Genomic DNA, 25,574 nt, shown 5'->3' with positions numbered 1-25,574 from the left:
TACAAAGTGAAATAAAAATTTGCTCCTCAGAAAGACTGCATATAGATGTTTATACCAGGCTTATTTTAATAGTCCCAAATCAGTAATGATACAAATGTCCATCAATAGGTGAATGTATAAACAAATTGTAGTTTATCTACACACACACGAATAGTATTCATCAATACAAAGTAATGGACTGTTAATACACATAACAACATGAATGAATCTCAAAATAATAGATGCTGAATGAAATATATCAAAAAGAGCATATACTGTATGATCCCATTTACCTAAAATTCTGTAAGATATAAATGTAGAGTGACAAAGATAAGTAGATGGCTGGAGATGAGAGAGAAGTAGTAAAAGGATAACTAATAGGTGTGAAGAAACTGAGGGGGTAATGTATAGATTTCTTTTTATTGTAGTGATACATTCACATGTGTGTGTATGTACTAAAACTTCAAATTGTATGATTATGTGGTTTGTTGTACATCATAGTTGTAAGATTTTTTTCTCTTTTTTTTTTTGTACTGGGGATCAACCTCCAGACCTTATGCTTCTGAGGCTGGTGGTGGAACCACCGAGCTAAATCTCTGGGCCTGTAACAATTTTTTTTAATTTAATTTTATTGGTACATTTTAGATATACAATATAATGACATTCATCATTGGAAATTTTCACCTTTACATAATCTCTATTGGTTCTTATTTTTCCCCCTTCCCCTATCTTCCCTTCAACCCCTTCATTCCTCCCTATTTACAAAGACTTTTTTTCCATTTTTTCATTTTCTCATATTAATTCCATTCTCTTCTTTCCTTTCCCCTATCACTCCCAATTCTACTTCCCCTTTGCCCCTTTTCTTCCTATTTCGCATTATCAATTATACCTTTTAGTTGTTATTTGCACTTTCAGTTTCTTGCACTAGAGGAACTATGCAGTATTTACATATGTGTGTCCTATTTATTTCACTTAAGAGTATCACCTCAATGTGCATTAGCTATAAATATTTCTAATTTCTCACATATTATGGCTGAGTAGTACTCCACTTTATTAAAAAACCACATCTTATTTATCCAGACTCCAGTTGATGGGCATTTGGGCTGCTTCCAAGTTTTAGCTATTACAGACTGAGCTGTGATGAACATGGGTACACATACATCACTGTGGTATGATTCTTTTAATTCTTTGGGGAAGATACCCAGGAGGGGAATAGCTGGGTCAAATGGGACTTCCAGTCCTAGTTCTTTGAGGTATCTCCATACTAATTTCCACAGTGGTTGCACCAGTCTACATTCCCACCAGCAGTGGAGCATAGATCATCTTTCCCCACACCACCATCAGCATTTGTTATTGGTTGATTTCATGATAGCAGCCAATCTTTCTGGGGTGAGGTAGAATCTCAGCATTGTTTTCATTTGGATCTCTCGAATGACCAGTGATGTGGAACATTTTTTCATATGTTTATTTGCTATTTCCACTTCTTTGACTGAAAAATGCCTGCTCATTTCAGATGCCCATTTTTGGATTCAGTCTTCAAATTTAGGAGGTTTCATTTTTTTAAGTTCTTTATAGATTCCAGATAGTAAACAATTGTCTGAGGAACAACAGGTGAAAAATTTTTTCCCACATTATGGGTTGTCTCTTCACTCTGTTGGTGGTTTCTCTTGCTGTGCAGAAGCTTTTTAGTAAGAAGAGATCCCACTTGTTGATTGTTTATGCTAGTTCACGGGCAACTGAGATTTTGTTCATAAAATGTTTTCCTCCACCAATGTCTCAAGAGTTCTACCTCACCTCCGGGCCACCATTCCACCACTCCCAGTGAAGAGGAAGGGGATTTGGTGCTGCTGTTCCACTGCTCACATCCCAGAGGAAGGGGCTTCCAGGCTGCGATTCCACCTCTCCCAGCACAGAGGAGGTGAGCCACTGTGTGGGTGCTAACACCAACTGCCCCCCTCAATTGAAATGAGAAGACATGCAAACAAGTCTCAAAACCAGACTTCCAGTTCACCTACAGCAACCCCAAAGGGAAATGAGATGGAACACTCTGATACTCAACCACCTGAACTCCCTGAACTGCCAACAAAAGAGGACCTGGAAAAAATGAAATCAGAAATAATTTCTCAGATAACAGCAGAGATTGTGCCCATAGTGCAACACATGATTAAGAAATCTATAGTGGACACAGATTAAAAAATAGAGGACCTGAGGAACATGATGGAATCCCAACATAGGAAACAAATGGAATCCATAAAACAGATGCAAACAGATTTCCAGGAGATTAAATACTCCACTGAAAATCTACACAGCAGAATGAGCCAATGTGAGGACAGAATTTCAGATGTAGAAGATAAGATTCCAATTAGTGACCAGGAAAAGAAAAATTGCTTTAAAATTGTAAGGGACCATGAGAAATCAATCCAGCAGCTGCTAGAATATGCAAAGGAGAATAACATAAAACTGACTGTAGTCAATGAAGAAACAGGAGAGAGTGCAGATGACATAAAAAAACTGTTCACAGAAGTGATGGCAGGAAATTTCCAAAGCAGGGCAAAAGAACTTGACATACAGATTAGTGAGGCATGTAGGACTCCAACTAGGCTTCAACAAAAAACATCTACACATAGACATATAATATTTAAGATCCCAGAAACCCAACAGAAGAACAAAGTTCTACAAGCAGTGAGAGAAAGGAAACAAATCACATACAAAGGAAAGCCCATCAGAATCATATAAGACTTCACAATGCAATCCTTCAAAGTAAGAAGAGCTTGGAGTGATGTATTCCAAGCCCTAAAGGAAAAACAGCCTCCAACCCAGATTGATGGACCCTTCAAAACTATCATACAAAATTGAAGGAGAAATAAGATACTTTCATGACAAACAGCACATTAGGAACTTTATGAATACCAAAGCAGCACTACAAAAAATTTTAGATAATATACTAGGAACAGACATTGAGGATCACAACCCCAGGAAGCACAGCAGAATGAATCCATCAGGCATGACAAGAAATTAAATGTAAAGGGGGAGAATCCAACAAAAAGAAAAAGTCATGACAATGATAAGTCAATATGTATCAGTTATAACCATCAATGTTAATGGTCTCAACTCCCAATCAAAAGAAATAGACTTTAAAAAAAGAAAGAAATAGACTGGCAGAATAGGTCAAGAAGCAAAATCCAACAATATGCTGCACACAAGAAACACACTTAATTCAAAAAGAAACTCATAGACTGAAGTTAAAGGGGGAAAACAATACTCCATGCAATGGGAACCCGAAAAAAAGCAGGAGTAGCTATCCTCTTTGCAGATAAAGTAGATTTCAAACCAACACTGATTAAGAGAGACAAAGAAGGACACTATATCCTTAAAAGGGAACAATCCAACAGGAAGAGATGACAGTCATAAATATCTATGCACCAAACACTAGTGCACCCAACTATATAAAACAAATACTAACAGACATGAAAAGTGATATATGCACAAATGCAATAGTAGTGGGGAACCTCAACACCCCACTGTCACAAATAGATAAACTAGACAAAAAATAAGTAATGAAATACTAGAACTCAAACTCTTGAACAAGTAAACTTAACAGATGTTTGCAGATTGTTTCACTCCACAAAATCAGAATACACATTCCTTTTAGCTGCACACAGGTCCTTCTCCAAAATAGACCACATACTCCAAAATAGAACATGTTTAAGTAAGTGAAGAGGAATTGAAGTTATCCCCTGTACATTATCAGAGAATAGTGCGATGAAATTGGAGATCCACAGCAGAAGAAACCACAAAAATTTCATAAACACGTGGAAATTGAACAACACACTTCTGAATAATGAATGAGTCACAGAGGAAATTAAAGAAATCAGACAGTTCCTTCAATTAAAGGACAATGACAATACAGCATATCAGAATCTATGGGACAGAATGAAAGCAGTCTTATGAGGGAAATTCATAGCAATGAATACTCATAACAGGAAAACAGAGCAAGCCCAATTAAACAACCTGATGCTGAACCTCAAGCTTCTAGAAAAAGAGCAAGACAAACCCAAAGCTCATATGAGGGAGGAAATTATAAAGTTCAGAGCAGAAATCTATTCAATGGAGACCATGAGAACAATACAAAAAATTAATGAAGCCAAGAGTTGGTTCTTCAAGAGAATAAACAAAATTGAAAAAGCCTTAGCCAACCTTATCAGAAAAAAGGAAGAAATGGGCCAAGTCCATGCAATTAGGAATGAAAAGGGTGAAATTACAAGAGAACCAGCAGATATCCAGAGGATCATCAATACCTACTTCCAGAACCTATATGCCAATAAGATGGAAAATACAGAAGAAATGGACAGATTCCTAGATACATACAAATTATCAAAGTTGAACAAAGAAGATCTAAAAATTCTAAGCAGCCCAATATCAACCAGTGAAAAGGAAAACACATGTAAAAACTTACCAAGAAAAAGCCCTGGTCCTGATGGCTCACTGATGAATTCTACAATACATTTAGAGAGAAACTACTGCCATACTGTTTAAACTCTTCAATGAAATTGAAAGGGAAGCAATACTCCCAAATTCATTCCTGAAAGCAAGCATCACCTTGATCCCCAAAGCTGAGAAAGACCCAACTGAAAAAGAGAACTATATGGCAATCTCATTAATGCACATAGATGCTAAAATCCTTAATAATATACTGGCAAATAGAATGCAGAAGGTCATCAAGAAGATCATACACCCTGACCAAGTGGGATTCATCCCAGGATGCAGGAATGGTTTAACATATCCAAATCAATGTAATACACTATATCAATAGAGCTAAGGACAAAAACCATATGATTATCTCCATAGATGTAGAAAAAAGCATTTGACAAAGTCCAACACACATTTATGATAAAAACCCTATAAAAATTGGAATAGATGGTCTCTTCCTCAATCTGATAAAAGCCATCTATGAAAAACCAACAGCCAATATCATACTAAATGGTCAAAAACTGAAATCCTTCACACTAAAATCAGGAATAAGACAAGGATGTCCACTATCACCACTCTTGTTCAATGTAGTTCTGGAAACATTACCCATGGCAATTAGAAAAAAGAAAGAAAAGGAATAAAGATAGGAAATGAAGATATCAAATTGTCATTATTTGCAGAAGACATGATACTGTATATAGAAGACCCCAAGAACTCCACCAAAACTCTAGACTTAATAACCAAATTCAGCAGAGTAGCTGGATACAAGGTTAACACAAAATTCAATAGCTTTCCTCTACACAAACAATAGACTCACTGAGACAGAAATAGGGCAAGCAATTCCTTTCACAACAGCATCCAAAAAACTGAAATACCTAGGGATCAACCTAACAAAAGAAATCAAAGATCTCTTCTCTGAAAACTATAGCACTCTGAAAACAGAGATTGAAGATGATATCAGAAAATGGAAAGACATCCCCTGCTCTTGGGTAGGAAGGATCAATATAGTGAAAATGGCCATAATTCCAAAACTTCTATATAGATTCAGTGCAACCCAATTGAAATCCCAGCAGCATACTTCGTACACCTTGAAAAAACAATCCAAAAATTCATTTGGAACAAGAAGAGACCCAGAATAGTAAAAGCAATTCTAGATAACAGACATGGCAGGGGGTATTACAGTCCCCAACTTGAAACTATACTACAAAGCTTCTGTGATAAAAAATAGTGTGGTACTGGCAAAGAAACAGACCTGAGGACCAGTGGAACAGATTAGAAGATTCAAAAACAACTCCAGACACCTGAGCCACCTCATCTTTGACAAATTAGCCAAACAACTCACTGGAGGAAAGATAGCTTCTTTAATAAATGGTGCTGGAAAAATTGGGTTTCAACGTGCCAAAGATTAAAACTAGACCTATATCTCTCACCATGCACTAAACTAAAATTGAAATAGATTAAAGGTCTAAATATTAAAACAGAAACACTGAACTGGCTGGAACAGAGGTTACATAGAACTCTTGAAGACTTTGCCATAGGAAAAGATTTTATGAAGCAAACCTCAGTTTTCCATGAACTAGCACTAACAATCAACAAGTGGGATCTCTTCTTACTAAAAAGCTTCTGCACAGCAAAAGAAACCACCAACAGTGTGAAGAGACAACCCACAACGTGGGAAAAATTTTTTCACCTGCTGTTCCTCAGACAAAGGTCTACTATCTAGAATCTATAAAGAACTTAAAAAAATCAGATGTCTTAAATTTGAAGACTGAATCCAAAAATGGGCATCTGAAATGAACAGACATTTCTCAGACAAAGAAGTAGAAATAGCAAATAAACATATGAAAAAATGTTCCACATCACTGGTCATTCAAGAGATCCAAATGAAAACAATGCTGAGATTCCACCTCTCCCCAGAAAGAATGGCTGCTATCATGAAATCAACCAATAATAAATGCTGATGGGGGTGTAAGGGAAAAAGGAACCCTGCTCCACTGCTGGTGGGAGTGTAGACTGGTGCAAGCACCGTGGAAATCAGTATGGAGATACCTCAAAGAACTAGGACTGGAAGTCCCATTTGACCCAGCTATTCCCCTCCTGGGTATCTTCCCCAAAGAATTAAAAGAATCATACCACAGTGATGTATGTGTACCCATGTTCATCGCAGCTCAGTCTGTAATAGCTAAAACTTGGAAGCAGCCCAAATGCCCATCAGCTGGAGTCTAGATAAAGAAGATGTGGTTTTTTAATAAAGTGGAGTACTACTCAGCCATAATAAGTGAGAAATTAGAAATATTTATAGCTAATTGGATGCACATTGAGGTGATTTTCTTAAGTGAAATGAACAGGACACATATGTCTTAATACCCAATAGTTTCTCTAGTGTGATGAACTGAAATTTTAAATATGGACTAAAGGGTATAACAGATAATGTGAAATAGAAAAGGGTCAAAGGGTAAGGGGAAGTGGGAGTGGTAGGGGAAAGGAAAGAGGAGAATGGAATTAATATGAGAAAATGAAAAAATGGAAACGAAGTCTTTGTAAATAGAGAGGGATGGAGGGGTTGAAGGGAGGGCAGGGGAAGGGGGAAAAATAAGAACCAAGAGAGATTAGGTAAAGGTGCAAATTTCCAATGATGAATGTCATATTGTATATCTAAAATGTACCAATAAAATAAAATTTTAAAAAAAGTGATCTACCTAACCTCTGTTCCAGCCAGTTCAGTGTTTCTGTTTTAATATTTAGACCTTTAATCTATTTCAATTTTAGTTTAGTGCATGGTGAGAGATATAGGTCTAGTTTTAATCTTTGGCACGTTGAAACCCAATTTTTCCAGCACCATTTATTAAAGAAGCTATCTTTCCTCCAGTGAGTTGTTTGGCTAATTTGTCAAAGATGGGGTGGCTCAGTGTGCCTGGAGTTGTTTCTGAATCTTCTAATCTGTTCCACTGGTCCTCAGGTCTGTTTCTTTGCCAGTACCATGCTATTTTTTTTTTTATCACAGAAGCTTTGTAGTATAGTTTCAAGTTGGGGACTGTAATACCCCCTGCCATGTCTGTTATCTAGAATTGCTTTTACTATTCTGGGTCTCTTCTTGTTCCAAATGAATTTTTGGATTGTTTTTTCAAGGTGTATGAAGTATGCTGCTGGGATTTCAATTGGGTTGCATTGAATCTATATAGAAGTTTTGGAAATATGGCCATTTTCACTATGTTGATTCTTCCTACCCAGGAGCATGGAATGTCCTTCCATTTTCTGATATCATCTTCAATCTCTGTTTTCAGAGTGCTATAGTTTTCAGAGAAGAGATCTTTGATTTCTTTTGTTAGGTTGATCCCTAGGTATTTCAGGTTTTTTGGATGTTATTGTGAAAGCAATTGATTGCCCTATTCCTCTCTCAGTGAGCCTATTGTTCGTGTAGAGGATAGCTATTGATTTTTGTGTTAACCTTGTATCCAGCTACTCTGCTGAATTTGGTTATTAAGTTTAGAAGACTTTTGGTGGAGTTCTTGGGGTCATCTATATACAGTATCATGTTTTCTGCAAATAATGACAATTTGATATCTTCATTTCTTATCTTTATTCCTTTTCTTTCTTTTTTCTAATTGCCATGGGTAATGTTTCCAAAACTATATTGAACAGGAGTGGTGATAGTGGACATCTTTGTCTTGTTCCTGATTTTAGTGTGAAGGATTTCAGTTTTTTGCCATTTAGTATGATATTGGCTGTTGTTGACGTTTCATAGATGGCTTTTATCAGATTGAGGTATTCCAATATTTGTATGATTTTTACCATAAATGCGTGTTGGATTTTGTCAATAGCTTTTTCTGCATCAAAACGATCATGTGCTTTTTGTCCTTGGCTTATTGATATAGTGTGTTACATTGATTGATTTGCATATGCTGAACCATCCCTGAATCGTGGGATGAATCCCCTTGGTCAAGGTGTATGACCTTTTTTTTTTTTTTTTTGGTACCACGGATGGATCTCTGGACCTAGAGTTTGCGAGGCAGGCAGCACAACTACTGAGCTAAATCCCCGGCCCATGATCTTCTTGGTGATCTTCTCCATTCTATTTGCCAGTATCTTATTAAGGATTTGTGCATCTGTGTTCTTTAGTGAGATTGGCATATAGTTCTCTTTTTCAGTTGGGTCTTTCTCTGCTTTGGGGATCAAGGTAATGCTTGCTTCCAGGATTGAATTTGGGAGTATTGCTTCCCTTTCAATTTCATTGAAGAGTTTAAACAGTAGTAGCAGTAGTTCCTTTCTAAATGTTTTGTAGAATTCGGTAGTGAAGCCATCAGGGCCCAGGGTTTTCTTAGTTGGTAAGTTTTTAATTACGTTTTCAATTTCATTGATTGATATTGAGTCATTTTGAATTTTTAGGTCATCTTTGTTCAACTTTGGTAATTCATATGTATCTAGGAATCTGTCCATTTCTTCTGTGTTTTCCATGTTATTGGTGTGTAGGTTCTGGAAGTAGGTATTGATGATCCTCTGGATTTCTGCTGGGTCTGTTGTAATTTCACCCTTTTCATTCCTAATTGCATGGATTTGGGCCTTTTCTTTTTTTTCTGATAATGTTGGCTAAAGGTTTTTCAATTTTGTTTATTCTTTCAAAGAACCAACTCTTGGCTTCATTAATTTTTTGTATCATTCTCATAGTCTCCACTGAATTGATTTCTGCTCTGATCTTTATAATTTCCTTCCTTGTATGAGCTTTGGATTTGTCCTGCTCTTTTTCTAGAAGCTTGAGGTTCAGCATCAGGTTGTTTAATTGGGCTTGCTCTGTTTTTCTAATATGAGTATTCATTATTATGAATTTCCCTTGTAAGACTGCTTTCATTGTGTTCCACAGATTCTGATATGCTGTATTGTCATTGTCATTTAATTGTAGGAACTGTCTGATTTCTTCAATTTCCTCTCTGACCCATTGGTTATTCAGAAGTGTATTGTTCAGTTTCCATGTGTTTATGAAATTTTTGGAGTTTCTTTTGCTATTGTTCTCCAATTTCATTGCACTATGGTCTGACAATGTACAGGGGATAACTTCACTTCCTTTGCACTTACTTAAATATGTTCTATGAGCAAGTATGTGGTCCATTTTGGAGAAGGACCTGTGTGCAGCTGAAAAAACTGTGTATTCTGATTTTGTGGGGTGGAACACTGTAAACATCTGTTAAGTTCATTTGTTCAAGAGTTTGATTGAGTTCTAGTATTTCTTTGCTTATTTTTTGTCTACTTGACCTATCCATTTGTGACAGTGGGGTATTGAGGTCCCCCACTAGTATTGTATTAGTGCTTATATGATTTTCATGTCCATTAGTATTTGTTTTATATAGTTGGGTGCAGTAGTGTTTGGTGCATATATGTTTATGATTGTCATCTCTTCCTCTTGGATTGTTCCCTTTACAAGGATGTAGTGTCCTTCTTTGTGTCTCTTAATCAGTATTGGTTTGAAATCCACTTGATCTGCAAAGAGGATAGCTACTCCTGCTTTTTCTGGGGGTTCCCGCCACATGGAATATTGTTTTCCACCCTTTAACTTTTAGTCTATGAGTTTCTTTTTGAATTAAGTTTGTTTCTTATATGCAGCATATTGTTGGATCTTGCTTCTTGACCAATTGTACCAGTCTATTCCTTTTAACTGGTGAATTGAGACCATTAACATTGATGGTTATAACTGATACATATTGACTTATCATTGTCATGACTTTTTCTTTTTGTTGGATTCTCCCCCTTTACATTTAATTTCTTGTCATGCCTGATGGATTCTGCTAGGCTTCTTGGGGTTGTGATCCTCACTGTCTTTTCCTAGGATATTGTCTAAAATTTTTTGGAGTGTTGGTTTGCTATTCATGAAATTCCTATGATACTCTTTGTCATGGAAGTATCTTATTCCTCCATTAATTTTGAAAGATAGTTTTGCAGGGTACGTCAATCTGGGTTTGGAGGCTGTTTTCCTTTAGTGCTTCTAATACATCACTCTAAGCTCTTCTTGTCTTGAGGGTTTGCATTGAGAACTCTCCTGTGATTCTGAGGGGCTTTCCTTTGTATGCGTTTTGTTTCTTTTCTCTCACTGCTTGTAGAACTTTGTTCTTCTGTTGGGTTTCTGGACTCTTAACTATTATATGCCTGTGTAGATGTTTTTTGATCAAGGCTAGTTGGAGTCCTATATGCCTCACTTATCTGTATGTCAAGTTCTTTTCCCCTGTTTTGGAAATTTTCTGCCGTCACTTCTGTGCACAGTTTTTTTATGTCATCTGCACTCTCTTCTGTTACTTCATTGACTCTGATAAGTCCTATGTTATTCTTCTTTGCATTGTTGAGCAGCTGCTGGATTGATTTCTCATGGTCCCTTATAATTTTAAAGCAATTTTTCTTTTCCTGGTCACTAATTGCAATCTTATCTTCTATATGTGAAATTCTATCCTCACATTGGGTCATTCTGCTGAGTAGATTTTCAGTGGAGTATTTAATCTCCTGGAAATCTGTTTGCATCTGTTTCATGGATTCCATTTTTTTCCTATGTTGGGATTCCATCATGTTCCTCAGGTCCTCTATTTTTTAATCTGTGTCCTCTGTAGATTTCTTAATCATGTCTTGCACTTTAGGCACAATCTCTGCTGTTATCTGTGAAATTATTTCTGATTTCATTTTTTCCAGATCCTCTTTTGTTGGCAGTTCAGGGAGTCCAGGTTGTTGAGTATCAGAGTGTTCCATCTCATTTCCCTTTGAGGTTGCTGTAGGTGATCTGGACGTCTGGTTTTGAGGCTTGTTTACATTTCTTCTCATTTTGACGTGGGCGGGGGGGATGTTGTTGCTGGTGCCCGAGAGTCTCACCTCCTCTTTTCTGGGAGTGGTGCTATGGTGACCAAGAAGCTTCCTTCTCTGTGCTGGGAGCAATGTTTTGTTGTAACATTTAAAAAATTTTGTGGGTAATCAGGATCTTCAAAGCAGCTTTGAAGTAGTTCTTCATCTCCTTCAGGTGCAGTGTGAGTTGAAGCACAGCCCAACTACCAGGCTTATGGTTCGATTGTGGCTAAAGTGCAACCAAGTACTCAAACCTGCCAGGTCTTTTGCACTAGAACAAGGGTGATAGTGAGGAAAAAGTAGAATCCTGAGGCTTAGGATGAGTCCTTTGAGAAGACAAAGCTAAGAACCTTAAGCTTCCAAACAACCTTGGTAGTGGAGGAAAACTTTGTTGCCCTTTTTAAGGAAAGAAGCAGCTCACTCCTGCATAAAATGTTTTCAGTGACTACTAGTGCCCTGCCACAGAAGCTCACACTGATTCTCCTCAGGTTTCCCCTACACCCTCTCTTATGGACTCTAGCTCACAATAAGAGTTGTATCTCAGGACAGTCCAGACAGGGAGGTATAGGGTCTTCTCTAATTGTATATAGCTTATAAATTGAAAGTTACAAGAATTTACCATTATATTATCAGGAGCCTTAGAAGCTCTATGTGAGGGTGGATTCTAAGGTTGTTAGCTCAAGTGTTGCTTGGGCTGAACTTATGGACACAGCCACACTCATCAGGAATTACAGATTTAAAGTGTTGGCTTGAATATTCAGAAATGTTATCTGTTGGGTCTGTTACTAAAAGCCTGAACTCAGTCAATTTCTACCATTGTAAAATGACTGAATGTCCTCAGTATACTGTAGAAATAGGCATCTTAAGACTATAAGTGTATGTTTCTATTATGTGCAATTTACTTAGCCTTCTGCTAGCCATATCCCTAGGAGCTTGCAGATTATACCCTGTTCATCAAGTTATTAATAAATGGGTTGTTGAGGGGAACAGCAGAATTCTTGTAAATTCTGTCCTTTATAGTATGGAGAAGATGGTGGGGAAAGCAGTGATGGAACTGGTTCATTCAGATCAAGGGTCCCCAGGGCCAGGGATTTAGCTCAGTGGTTCCACCACCTGCCTTGCAAGCACAAGGTCCTGAGTTCGATCCCCAGTACCAAAAAAACAAACAGATCAAGGGTCCTCAGTCACCAGGCCCTGGATCAGAACCAGTAGCAGCCTGTGAGGATGGGGATACACAGCAGGAAACAAGTGGTGAGCTGTATTTATAGCTGCTCCTCACTGCTCACATTACCACCTGAGCTCCACAGCAGACCAGCAGTGCCATTAGATTCTCATAGGAGCATAGGCCCTACTGCAAACTGCATGTGCAAGGATCCAGGTTGTGTAGTCCTTATGACAATCTAATGGCTGATGATCTGACATGGAGATGAGGCAGTAATGCTAGTGCTGGAGAGTATAATTATTATGTATTGCAAATGCACATTAATAAAAACAGAAACCTCCTCCATAGTCTGTAGAAAAATTATCTTCCAAGAAACCAGTCCCTGGTGCCAAAAAGTTGGGGACTGCAGCTTTAAATCACTGGGAATAATGGAACTTTGAAGTATATAGGTCGGGTAGACATAACTGCCATTAAGCTTCTAGATGTGACCTCTTTAACAGAGCAAATCAATGCAGCCCTTGGTGCTAGTTATGCCACTACTGATCTGACAAATGGTTTTTTTTTCCCATCCAAATCACTAACTGAAAAGGAGTTTGCATTTACATGGGAAGAACAGAATGTGTCTTTACCTCTTATGCTCAGAACTATATCACTTTTCCTGCTCTCATGCCTAAGAGCTTGCATATCTTGATTCGTGCAGAACATCATATCTATCATGTTGATGACCTTGCACTAACTGAGCACAGTGAGCAGAATATAAGCTCCCTGGGTAACTGAGTAGGACAGATATACACTAGAAAAAGAACAGTAAACTTTGCAAAAAGTTAGGAGTCTACCACATATCTGAAGCTTACAGACATTTGAGATATCCTTTCTCAACTGAATCAAGTAGTTGCTGTACCCTGTACCATCTACCTTGAAAAGGAGTAACAGTCCACACCTGGCACCTCCCACTCTTGGAGTAGTGGGATTGAATTTAGGGCCTTCCCACTTGGCTCAAATATCTCCTTCTAAAACCTTCTCTGATCTACCTAGATTAGACACTACTTTTTTCTTCTGTACAGGTAATTGAACTCAGGACCTTGTGTTTTCCAGGCAGGCATAGCACCACTGAGCCACATCCCCAAGACTAGACACTACTTTTTGATGTGTCCTATATATCTTTTATATACTCAATGTTATGGTTTATATCTAGATGTCCCCCCAAGCCTCATACACTCATAGGTGGGGCTTTTGAGAGGTGTTTGGATCATGGGGGTGTGCTGCTTATCAATGGATTCATCCACTGATGAGTTTATGTCTCAATGTGATGTTAGAAGGTGAAGCACTGTCAGAGGAAGTGGATCACGGTGGGGTGTAGTCTGGCAAGGTCTCTCTCCCTCCCCACTCCTTTTATCACTCTCTGCTTCCCATATTTATACCAGCACAGTTCATAACAGCTAAATCTTGGAAGCAGCCTATATGTCCATTAACAGATGAACAGATGAAAATGTGGCACTTATTCACAATGGAGTACTACTCTGCTATAAAGGATAAACTTGAGTCATTTGTAGGAAAATGGATGCACTTTGAGACCATAATATTAAGTGAAATAAATCAGACACACAAGCTTAAATATCTTATGGTTTCTGTTATATGAGATGCCAAAATATAAAGATCAAAATAGACCTTAGGAAAAAGAAAGATCTACTGCAAAAGAGAAGGAGACTAAAGGGAGGAGGGACTTGGAGAGTAAGGGAATAAAAAAAGATGTGTTACGTACATATACTGACTCCCTGTGAAGATTGCAGTCCCTATGTACTTCAAAGTGAAAAGAAATGCTAGTGAGAAAGTGAGGTGTATGTGTGTGGGGGACCTTCTACACTGCTGGTAGGAAAGTAAATTAGTATAGCCACTATGGAAATCACTATGGAGTTTCCTCAAGCAACTAAAAATAGAGCTACAATTTGATTCAGCTATACCACTCCTTGGTATATAACAGAAGGAAGTAAAGTCGATCTACAGGGCTATCTGCATTATTGCGGCATAGTTCACAATAGCTAAGATATGGTACAAGCCAAGGTGCCTATCAACAGATGAATGGATTAAAAAAATGGTATAGATACACAATGGAGTTTATTCAGCCAGAAAGAATGAAATTTTGTCTCTTGAAGGCAAGTGGAAGGGACTGGAGATCATCATGTTAAGCAAAATAAGCCAGAGTCAGACAAGAATATGTTCTAGTATGCAGAATCTAAAAAAAATGACAGAAATGTAGAAGACCATTAGTAGACAAGAGGAAAGGAATGGGGGCGGAGTATAAGGGAGACTAATGAAGGGATTGATATGATCAACATATATGTATGTTTGAATATGCCACATTAAAACAGTATTTTGTAAAATTAATAGGCACTAATAAAAATAAATTTTTTAAAATGCAAGTTAAGGACAGGTAATTTTTAAGAGAGGGCTTTCTGGTTAATGTGGTTACTTTGCCCCCTCTCCAATATTCCATCACATGGGTCTTGGTTTAGATGCATCTGAGTTACAAGTTGAAAACCTGACAATGTATAGTTTCAACCCATAAATGGCACCAGTATTTATCAACTGCATGTACTTCTTTTTTTTTTTTTTTTTGGTGCCAGGGATCGAACTTGGGTCCTTGCACTTGCACAGCAGCAGGCGGCGAAACCACTGAGCTAAATCCCCAGCCCAACTGCATGTACTTCTAATCACCTACTGAAAGGATTTCTGTCCCTTCTCTTCTATTTAGGTTATGCAGGAAGCCTGTAGGCTAAGTCAACTCATTATGAAACTATAGGCTTAATCCATACAGCAACAAAAGGGCTCATAAGAACCATGGAAGATGGTGGGATAGATTCTGTGATGGAATGGGAAGTGGATGAAGTGCTGAACTGGACAAATACCCTCAACTTTGATGAGTAAGTACATGTTGCTGTACTTGGGGAACAAAGACAATCATACATTTTCTTCTCTAACATTCCCGTGTTGAATCTTGGGGCCACAAACATAACCTTAAAAAAAAAAAAAGTACTATTTATCTAAACAGAAAAAAATTAAGGATTAAAAAAGTCAATGGTCCAAAAATAGAGAAAAGAAAATTAGACTTTTTAAAGGATAGTTTTATAGTATAACTTGAAATCTGGAATTGTAATGCCTCCCACTTTGCTCTTCTTGCTTAGGATTGCTTGGGCTATTCTGGGTATCTTCTGTTTCCATATAAATTTTAGAATTACTTTAATAGCCCAGTGAAGAATGTTGTTGATACTTTAATGAGATGCATTAAATCTATAGATCACTTTTGGTAATATGGCCATTTAATTGATATTCTGCCTAAGAAGAGGAAGACTTTCCATTTTTTTATGTCTCCTTCAGTCTTTCTTCAGTTACATAGTTTTCATTATAAAAGTCTGTCATCCCCTTAGTCAGGTTAATTCCTAGGTATTTAATTTTTTAAAGCTATCATTAATAGAATTGTTTTCCTGATTTCTTTCTCAGTAGGCTCATTATTGGTATATAGAAACACCATTGATTTGTTTCCTGTAACTTCACTGAATTTTTTTATAAGCTTAAGAGTTATCTGGTGGTGTTTTTTGGGTCCTCTATTTAGAGTGTCCTATCATCTGCAAATAGATAATAGAATAACAAGCTTCTTTCTTTCCTATTTGCATCCCATTTCTTTTGCTTGATTGCTCTGACTGAAGTTTTGAGTACTATATTGAGCAGAGATGGTGAAAGTGGATACCCTTGTTTTGTTTCTGATTTTAGAAAGTATGCTTTCAATTTCCCTGTTAAGTATGATATTAGCTATGAATTTGTCACATATGGTTTTTACCATTTTGAGGTAAGGTCCTTCTATATGCATTTTCATCAGGATATTTATCATGAAGTGATGCTGATTTTTTTTCCCCATTAAGTTTATTGGTATATTTTGGGTATAAAATATAGTTACATTCATCATTGGGATCTTGTACCTTTACATGTGTGTCTTTGTTCTTATATTTTTCCCCTTCCCTTGCCCCCCCTTCACCCCCTCCACCCTTCCCTATTTGCAAAGACTTTGTTTCCATTTTTTTCCTTTTCTCAAATTTTTTCTTTTCCCTTATTTCCTTTCCCCTACCCCTCCCACTTTCCCTACTCCTTTAGACCTTTTCTTCTTATTACACAATATCAATAATACATTTTAAAAATTACAATATCAAAATTTAGAGGACATTACCACAGATTTTACAGAATTTAAAAAGATATAGACAGCATATTACAAAACTCTTTTTTGAAATAAATTTGACAACTTCTAAGAAGTACCTTAGAATAAAATTAATGAAACTGACTCTGGAGGAAAAATAAAATTTGAATAGCACTTATTAAAGAAAGCATATTCCTATCTTGAAAACCTACCTATATGACAGCAACAGGATCATATACATTTTAACTGATGAATTATATCAAACATTTAAAGCAGAAAAAAGAATGAACACTTCTCCCCTCATTTTAAGAAATCAACATTGTGCTAATCCTAAAACTGGATAAAGACAATAGAAGAAAAAAGTATGAACATAGATAGAAATTTGTTGAACCAAACAAACTATTAGAAGTCAGACCTGGCAGTATATAGAAAGTGATTTTAATATAGGGATGGCACTGTTGGTTCAGCATTGGAGGATCCAACCCCAAAAGACATCATTTTAACAGAGGAAAGAAAAAAAACATATGATCCTGTCAGTAGTTGCAGAAAAAGTATTGGACTAAATTCTATAGCTGTTCATGGTAAAAGCTCTCAGGAGACTAGAAGTAGAACAGAATCTTCTCGACAGATAAGCCATGTATTCCATACTTCCAGCAAAAATGACTTATATGAATGAAAAGATACAATGCTTACTCCCTAAGGTGGGGAACAAGGGCAGATATGCCAACTCTTCATCTGTCCATTAAACTTTGAAACATAGGCCCAGACAAAAATAGTCTGGCAATAAAAAGAAACAATTAGCATATGATTGGCAAGGTAGAAACAAAATCTTTATGTGTAGATGAAATGATCATCTATAGAGAAAATACTAAGAAATCTCTAGGAGCCCCTAGAACTTGTATTTGAATTTAGCATGATTAGAAAACACAAGGTATATATAAAAATTCAGGTCTATATATACTTGCTATAAATGAAGAATTAGATATTGAAATTTAAAAGTTATGTAGGAGTACAAAGGACCTAGAAAAGTAAAAAGAAAAAAAATAACAGTGTTGGAAGACATTTATTACCTAATTTTAAGACTTCCTCTAAAGCAGACCAGGGAGTTAGCTCAGTGGTTCTGCCGCCTGCCTCACAAGTGCAAGGACCTGAGTTCGATCCCCATTACCAAAAAAAAAAAAAAAAGACTTCCTCTAAAGCTACAGTAATCAAGGCAGTGGTGGCATAAGGAAAGACATATAGACCAATGGAATAAAACACAGAATCTAGAAATAGAACCACACATATGGTCCACTGAGTTTTGAAAGATTATTTAACATTAACATTTTATAGAACATAAACAATTCAATAGCAGAGAAAAAGGGTGTTTTCAGCAAATGGTACTAGAACACCTGGTATCTGTATGTAAAACATTAACCTCAACCCTTTTTTCTCATACATAAAAATAACTGGATCTATGAACCTAAATATGAAAGACTAAAACTATAAAACTTTAAGAAGAAATTATATGGGAAAATGTTCATGAATTTAGGGTAGGCAAGAACTTCCTAGGATACAAAAAACATGATATATAAAAGAAAGAAATTGATAAATGAGATTCCATCAAAATTTAGAACTTTAAATGACATCGCTAAGAAAATGAAAAGTAGTCCTTAAACAGACCATATTTATAATACATATAACCTAAGACCAGAATATATAAAGAACTTACAGCTCATTAAGAGACAACCCAATTAAAAAGTAGACACAAGAAGATGATAAATAGCCAGTAACCATAAGGAAAGGTGTGCAACAATAGAATCAGAAAAATACTAATCAGTACAATGACAAGATTGTGTTACACACTCATTAGGGAGATGAAATTAAAAGTTTTACAAGAACAAATGTCAGCTTAGGTGTGAACCAGTTAAAACTGTCTAAAACTGCTAATATGAATGTAAAATGATGAAGCCATTTTGGAAAACAATATAGAAATTTCTTCTATTACTGTTAAGAACCAACAGTTCTGTTCTTAAGTTTTTACTTAGGAATGAAAACACATGTTCACAATAGATTTGTACATACAAGTTGATTATCACTTATCTGAAATTCTTGGGATCAGAAGTGTTTCAGATTTTGATTTGAAATCCACTTGATCTGCAAAGAGGATAGCTGGTCCTGCTTTTTCTGGGGGTTCCCATCACATGGAATATTGTTTTCCACTCTTTAACTTTCAGTCAGTGAGTTTCTTTTTGAATTAAATGTGTTTCTTGTATGCAGCATATTGTTGGATCTTGCTTCTTGACCTGTTTTGCCAGACTTTCTTTTGATTGGTGAATTGAGACCATTAACATTGATGATTATAACAGATACATATTAACTTATCATTGTCATGTCTTTTTTCTTTTTTGGATTCTCTCCCTTTGTATTTACCTTCTTGTGACACCTGACGGATTCATTCTGCTGGGGTTCCTGGGGTTGTGTTCCTTGTTGTCTTTTCCTAGGATATAGTCTCAAATTTTTTGGAGTGCTGGTTTGGTATTCATGAAGTTCCTAAGGTGCTCCTTCTCATGAAAATATCTTATTTCTCCATCTATATTGAAAGATATTTTTGAAGGGTACATCAATCTGGGTTGGAGACTGTTTTCCTTTAGGGCTTGAAATACATCACTCCACACTCTTCTTGCCTTGAGGGTTTGGGTTGAGAAGTCTGCTGTGATTCTGATGGGCTTTCCTTTGTATGTGATTTGTTTCTTTTCTCTAACTGCTTGTAGAATTTTGTTCTTCTGTTGGGTTTCTGGAATCTTAACTATTATATGCCTCTGTGTAGATTTTTTTTTTAATCACAGCTAGTTAGAGTCCTATATGCCTCACTTATCTGTATGTCAAGTTCTTTTTGCCTGCTTGGGAAGTTTTCTGCCATCACTTCTGTGAACAGTTTTTTTTTATGTCATCTGCACTCTCTCCTGTTTCTTCATTGACTTCAGTCAGTCTTATGTTATTCTTTGCATCATCTAGCAGCTGCTGGATTGATTTCTCATGTTCCCTTACAATTTTAAGGAAATTTTTCTTTCCTGGTCACTAATTGCAATCTTGTCTTCTATCTCTGAGATTCTGTCCTCACATTGGTTCATTCTGCTGCGTAGACTTTCAATGGAATTTTCAATCTCCTGGAAATCTGTTTGCATCTGTTTTATGGATTCCATTTGTTTCCTGTGTTGGGATTCCATCATGTTCCTCAGCTCCTCTCTACATTTATTAATCGTGTGTTGCACTATGGGCACAATCTCTGCTGTTATGTGAGAAATTATTTCTGATTCCATTTTTTCCAGATCCTCTTTTGTTGCCAGTTCAGGGAGACCAGGTGTTTGAGTATCAGAGTGTTCCATCTCATTTCCCTTTGGGGTTGCTGTAGGTGATCTGGAAGTCTGGTTTTGAGACTTGTTTACATATTTTCTCATTTCAACATGGAGAGGTTGCTGTTGGCACCCGCACTGTGGCTCACCTCCTCTGTGCTGGTGGTGGTGGTGGTACTGCAGCCCGGAAGCCGCCTCCTGGGTGCTAGGAGTGGCTCACCTCCTCTGTGCTCAGGATGCTGAATTTTGTCAAAGATTTTCTCTGTATCTATTGAGATAACATGATTTTGTCCTTGATTCTCTTCATGTGGTGTATTTTATTTATTGATTCATGTGTGTTGAACCATCCTTGCATCTCTGGGATGAAGCCAACTTTATGATGTATGATCTCTTTAGTGATTTACAGAATTCTGTTTGAAAGTGTCTGATTGATAATTTTTGCATTTATGTTCATCAAGGATATTGGCCTGTAATCTGTATACCTTTCTTTTCTCTCTGTTCCTTCCTTCCCTCTTTTTATTCTTTTCCCTCCTTTCGTCCCTTTTTTTTTTTTTTTGAGTCCTTATCTAGTTTTGGTATTAGTTAATGCTGGCTTAATGGAATGAATTTGCAAGCATTTGTCTCTTAACTGCATGGAAAAGTTTGAGTAGTCTTGGCATTAGCTTTTCTCTAAACTTCTGGTAAAATTCAGCAATAAATCCATTGGATTCTGGGCTTTTATTGGTTGGCATATTCCGGAGTCTCCAATTTATTGAAGTATAGTTCAAAATAGTTTCTCATAATCCTCTGGATTTCTATAGTGTTCCACGCAATTTTGCCTTTTTCATTTCTGATTATATTGATGTGGGTCTTCTCCATTGGTAGTTTGGCTAAGGACTTACCAATCTTACCTCTCAAAGAAACACCCTTTTGATTCACTGACCCTTTATACTGTTAGTCTAAATTTCACTAATTTCTGCTCTGATCTTCACAATTTCTTTCCTTTTTAGCTGCTTATTCTCTATCAAGATGGGTATTACTCTTCCAGGATCTTCATATTTTTAAAACTGCAAGTGAATTTTTACATATCTATTAAGTGATTAGCAGCTAGAAAAACCTTAATTTTCTGGGCAGGCATTGACCCATACCTACAATCACAGTACTTGGGAGGCTGAGTCAGGATTGCCATGAATTTGAGGCCAGCCCCACCTACATAGTTCAAGGCCAGCCTGGACTATATAGTGAGACCTGTCTCAAAAAACAAAGTTTTTTTTCTTATACTGTAAGTCTCTTGAGAGCTCTATGCTTATGTATGTTATGTAGAATAGCAAATCTGAAATTGATGCCTGGATTTCTAAGACATCTAATTTTGTAGCTTCTCTGGCTAAGAACTTTTCCTGAACTATATTAAAGCATCAATTTCCCCAAGCATGGTGGCACAATGCCTGTAATCCCAGCACTGGGAAGGCTGAGGCAGGAGAACTGCTGTGAGTTCATGGTCACCCTGGCTACACCAGGATGAAATACATAGTGAGACCTGTCATTCATTGATAAATACATACACACATATTCCTGAAGGGATTAATTATAGATTCTATATGGACTGTTTTAAAAAAATTTATTGGTACATTTTAGATATATATGATAACATTCTTTATGGGGAATTTATACCTGTACATGATGTGTCTTCCTTTTTTGCCCACTCCCCTCTCCTCCCTTCAACCCCTCTTCCCCTCATTTACATTTACATTTTTTCCTTCTATTCTTTTTTATTTTCCCTTCCCTCTTTCCTTGTTTCCCTTCCCATATGAACATTTTCTTCCATTTCACAGTACCTATTACATTTTGCTCTTTATTTACCCTTTCAGTTTCTCACACCAGAGAAACAATGAGATATTTAAACGTGTGTCTGATTTATTTCACTTAAGAGTATGGTCTCAAGGTACATCCATTTACCTAGAAATGTCTCAAGTTTATCTTTATAACAGAGTAGTACTCCATTGTATAAAAAAAAAAAACCCACATCTTCTTTATCCATTCAGCGGTTGATGGGCATTTGGGCTATTTCCAAGATTTAGTTATTACAAATTGTGCTTCTATAAACACAGGTATGCATATATCACTGTGGTATGATGCTTTTAATTCTTTCAGGATGATACCAAGAAAGGGAATAGCTAGGTCAAATGAACCTCTAGTTTTAGTTTTTTGAGGATCTCCACACTGATTTCCACAGTGGTTGCACCAGTGTACACTTCCACCAACAGTACAGAAGGATTCCTTTTTCCCCATAGCCCCACCAGCATTTGTTTTGATTTTTTTTTTTTTTTTTTTTTTTTTTTTTGGTACTGGGGATTGAACTTAGGACCTTGTGCTTGTGAGGTAAGTGGTGGCACCACTGAGCTAAATCCCCAGCCCAGCATTTGTTATTGATTGATTTCTTACAATTGATCTTAGCCAAAGAATCGAGAAGCAATGGGTTGGTTGATTTCTTGATAATAACATTTCATTCTGAAGTGAGATGGAATCTCAGCATTGTTTTAATTTGCATCTCTCAATGCATTTGAACATTTTCTCATATATTTATTTGTTGTTTCAACTTCTTCATTTGAGAAGTATCTGTTAATTTCTGATGCCCATTTTTGGACTGGGTCTTTAAATTTGGGGGTTCAAATTTTTTTTTTTGAGCTCTTTACATATTCTAGATATTAGTTCTTTGTCTGAAGAATAGCCAGAGAAAATTATTTTCCTACTCTGTGGGTTGTCTCTTCACTCTGTTGATGGTTTCTTTTGCTGTGCAAAAGCTTTCTAATAAGATGAGATTCTAGTTGTTGATTCTTTGTGTCTATATGCACTTTGTTCTGCAATTATTATTTTAAAAATTTCTTAGTGAGAAAGCCACATCAGCTGTGATTTAGACAGCATGATAATGATACAATCAGACTGCTGATTCTATTTGTAAAACTTTGATTAACAGCTAGTGGTAGCTTGTTCTTTTTAAAAAGTTCTTTTTAAATCAATGAATAAATTCATACTAACTCTTAAATAAAGCAAGAATCAGTGACCGTTCTTAGACACAGCATAAGTTTATAACCCAGAATGTCAGGTCTTAGCATACTATTGAACAAGTTACTTTGGCTCCTTAAAAATGGAATGAAAACATTTTGGTATATAAATCTAAGGAAACAGGGTGACTGACATGTGACTCTTTATAGTGCTGATCAACTACTGAAAACACAAAGTTTGCCTAAATTTAAAGTTAAGCAGATTGAATTGCTTACGAAGAGATCCCAGAAGGGATTGTGCCCTTTCATTTAAATTACCCAACATTTCATTTAAGGACACAGAATAAACTAATGGAGAGTAGCAAGGAGCCAACTTCAGATACAGCACCTTATTACAATTAAATACTATTAGACGACATGTATGTTCCTACAGAAAAAATATCAAGAGCACAGGATTACCAAGAGTAAAAATAATTCAAATGGAATAAATATTTAGAAAATTAGTGGTTTTTTCTGAATTACATGAAAACTCTAATCTTCATTATTTCTCTGCCAGGTCCTTTTCAGCACTTCCTTTAGCCAACTCCTTACCTGATTTGGGCCACTGAGAGGAGTCTTGGGAGAGGCTATAGAAGGTGTAAGAAGAAACAAGTTGCAGGAAACTTACCTCTTACACTTTGCCTCATCTTCACAGCTCCTCATACCTTGTTTTTCCCTATTTTACCTCTATAGCTACTCTGGTCTCCCTATTTCAGCTTCTGTTTAGGGAGCTTCAGTGTCAACCACTCTACTTGAATATTATCTTCTGTATTTTCTGAACACTGGAAAGATGGCATGTCTCAGTCACTTTCTTTGTTGCTGGGTCAAAACACCCAGTACCTCCAGCTTAAAAAGGAGGTTTATTTTGTCTCACAGTGGAGAAGTTTCAGGCCATATCCAGCAGGCTTAAACATAAAAATGGCATGAGACAGGCCTGGGGAGAGGAAGGCTGCTCCTGTCATAGGTGCCAGGAAGGAGAGGAGGATATTGCCACACCACCAGTGATCTGCCTCTAACCAGGTCCCACCTCCTAACAGCAAGTTAGCTATAGCATCCTCACAGTAAAATAATCTTCCAAAAGCCCCACCTCCGACTGTTCTTCAGAGACTATTTATTAATTTACTTACTTAGGGTTTTCTTGAGACAGGGTCACTATGTAGCCCAGGCTGGCCTTGAACTCATGGTGATCCTCCTGCCTCAGCCTCCTGAGTGCTGGGATTACAAGTGTCTACCAACACACCTGGCTTTTCAGACATTCTTTTTTTTTTTTGTACTGGGGATCCAACTTGGGTCCTTGCACTTGCGCAGCAGGCGATGAAACCACTGAGCTAAATCCCCAGCCCTCAGACATTCTTGATCTAAATCTTTTTTGTTATTGGTACCAGGGATTGAACTTGGGTCCTTGCGCTTGCAAGGCAGGCAGCAGAACTACTGAGCTAAATCCCCGGCCTCCTTGATCTAAATCTTAATACAATACTGTTCTACTAAAATCATAAACCACCAGCTTCAAACTTCCGTTGAGATGTCAGCAATAGTAGATCTAGCAATCTAGAACCAAGGAGAAAGTTTTTATTGTTGCTTTCCTTCTGAGAGTTTTCTGTCCATGCTTTAAATTTTATATTAGTGGGCACTAAACTGAAGATCTTGCACGAATGAAATGGATAAAATGAGGACACATGCTGGAAGGAAATAAAAGGATACTAATATGGTAAGAAGTTGGGCCCTATTTTAATACCTCCTCCAACTCCTCGTCCTGGAAGTTTCCTTACAATACATGTGACCTATTAGGGGATAGGAAAGTCATGAAAGTTAAACACTGAGACTAACCAGTTTGTCACCTTTAACATATGCATGTAATAATAAATCAACTTATTACTTAAAAAGTTAAATTAACTTAATGCCCATATCATGTGCTTAGGTATATTGCCAACTGGAAGCAAATTGCTACAAGCAACTCTTCAGTTAACTTCAAAGGTAGGTGACTTTTAAAAAGCAATACTTTACAGCAAATTCTCATGAAGCAAAAATGATACATTTCACATATATTTTCAAGCATGCAACATTTTAGTACCCTGCACAGTACACAGTTATAAATGAATCTGCTATTTTAACCTCTGCACATAAAACTGTCATTTGGGAACAGACAATTGTAGACAACAGACAATTCCCAAATGCCAAGTCTATATTATTTAGGGTTAAGTAAAAATTTTAAGTGTTACATAGCTCATGGATTCAGTAATAATTTTTTTCAGTAATTTTTAATAAGCAAACTTTATTTGGAAAGGTAAATGCCTCAAAATATAACTTTTTTTTTTTTAAGGTTCTGTGTCATTATTGTGCTTCTAGGGGTCAACAGTACTTTTTTGAAAGTGATACCCAGCACAATGAAGTGTGTGTCATATCCTGGACATACCATTCTTTTTTTTTTACTTAAATTCTTTTATTGGTACATTTTAGGTATACAATATGTTTACATTGATCATTGGGTGCTTGTACCTGTACATGATGTGTCTTGGTTTTCATTTTTTTCCATTACCTGTGCACCCCTCACCCACTCCATCCTTCCCTATTTACATAGATTTCGTTTCCATTTTTTTTTCTTTTCTCAT

At 36.8% G+C, this 25,574-nt stretch overlaps 1 protein-coding gene across 1 annotated transcript in view; it reads left to right on the top strand.

The window, feature by feature from the left end:
- Positions 1 to 25,119, top strand: part of CUNH11orf65 (chromosome unknown C11orf65 homolog) — a 54,893-nt gene extending 29,774 nt beyond the window's left edge. The window contains 2 exon segments of the mRNA XM_087212035.1: positions 15,178 to 15,345; positions 24,884 to 25,119. Of these exon segments, the coding sequence (XP_087068161.1) occupies positions 15,178 to 15,345; positions 24,884 to 24,947 (232 nt within the window). The 3' untranslated portion in view covers positions 24,948 to 25,119.
- The last annotated feature ends 455 nt before the right edge of the window (positions 25,120 to 25,574 follow it).

The sequence above is a fragment of the Heterocephalus glaber genome, unplaced genomic scaffold (assembly GCF_053883595.1).
Source record: "Heterocephalus glaber isolate CG9 unplaced genomic scaffold, H.glaber_assembly_v1.0 deba00001429, whole genome shotgun sequence".
NCBI classification, from domain to species: domain Eukaryota; kingdom Metazoa; phylum Chordata; class Mammalia; order Rodentia; family Bathyergidae; genus Heterocephalus; species Heterocephalus glaber.
Note: the sequence above shows the minus strand (reverse complement) of the source record. Positions and strands in the feature narration are given on the sequence as shown.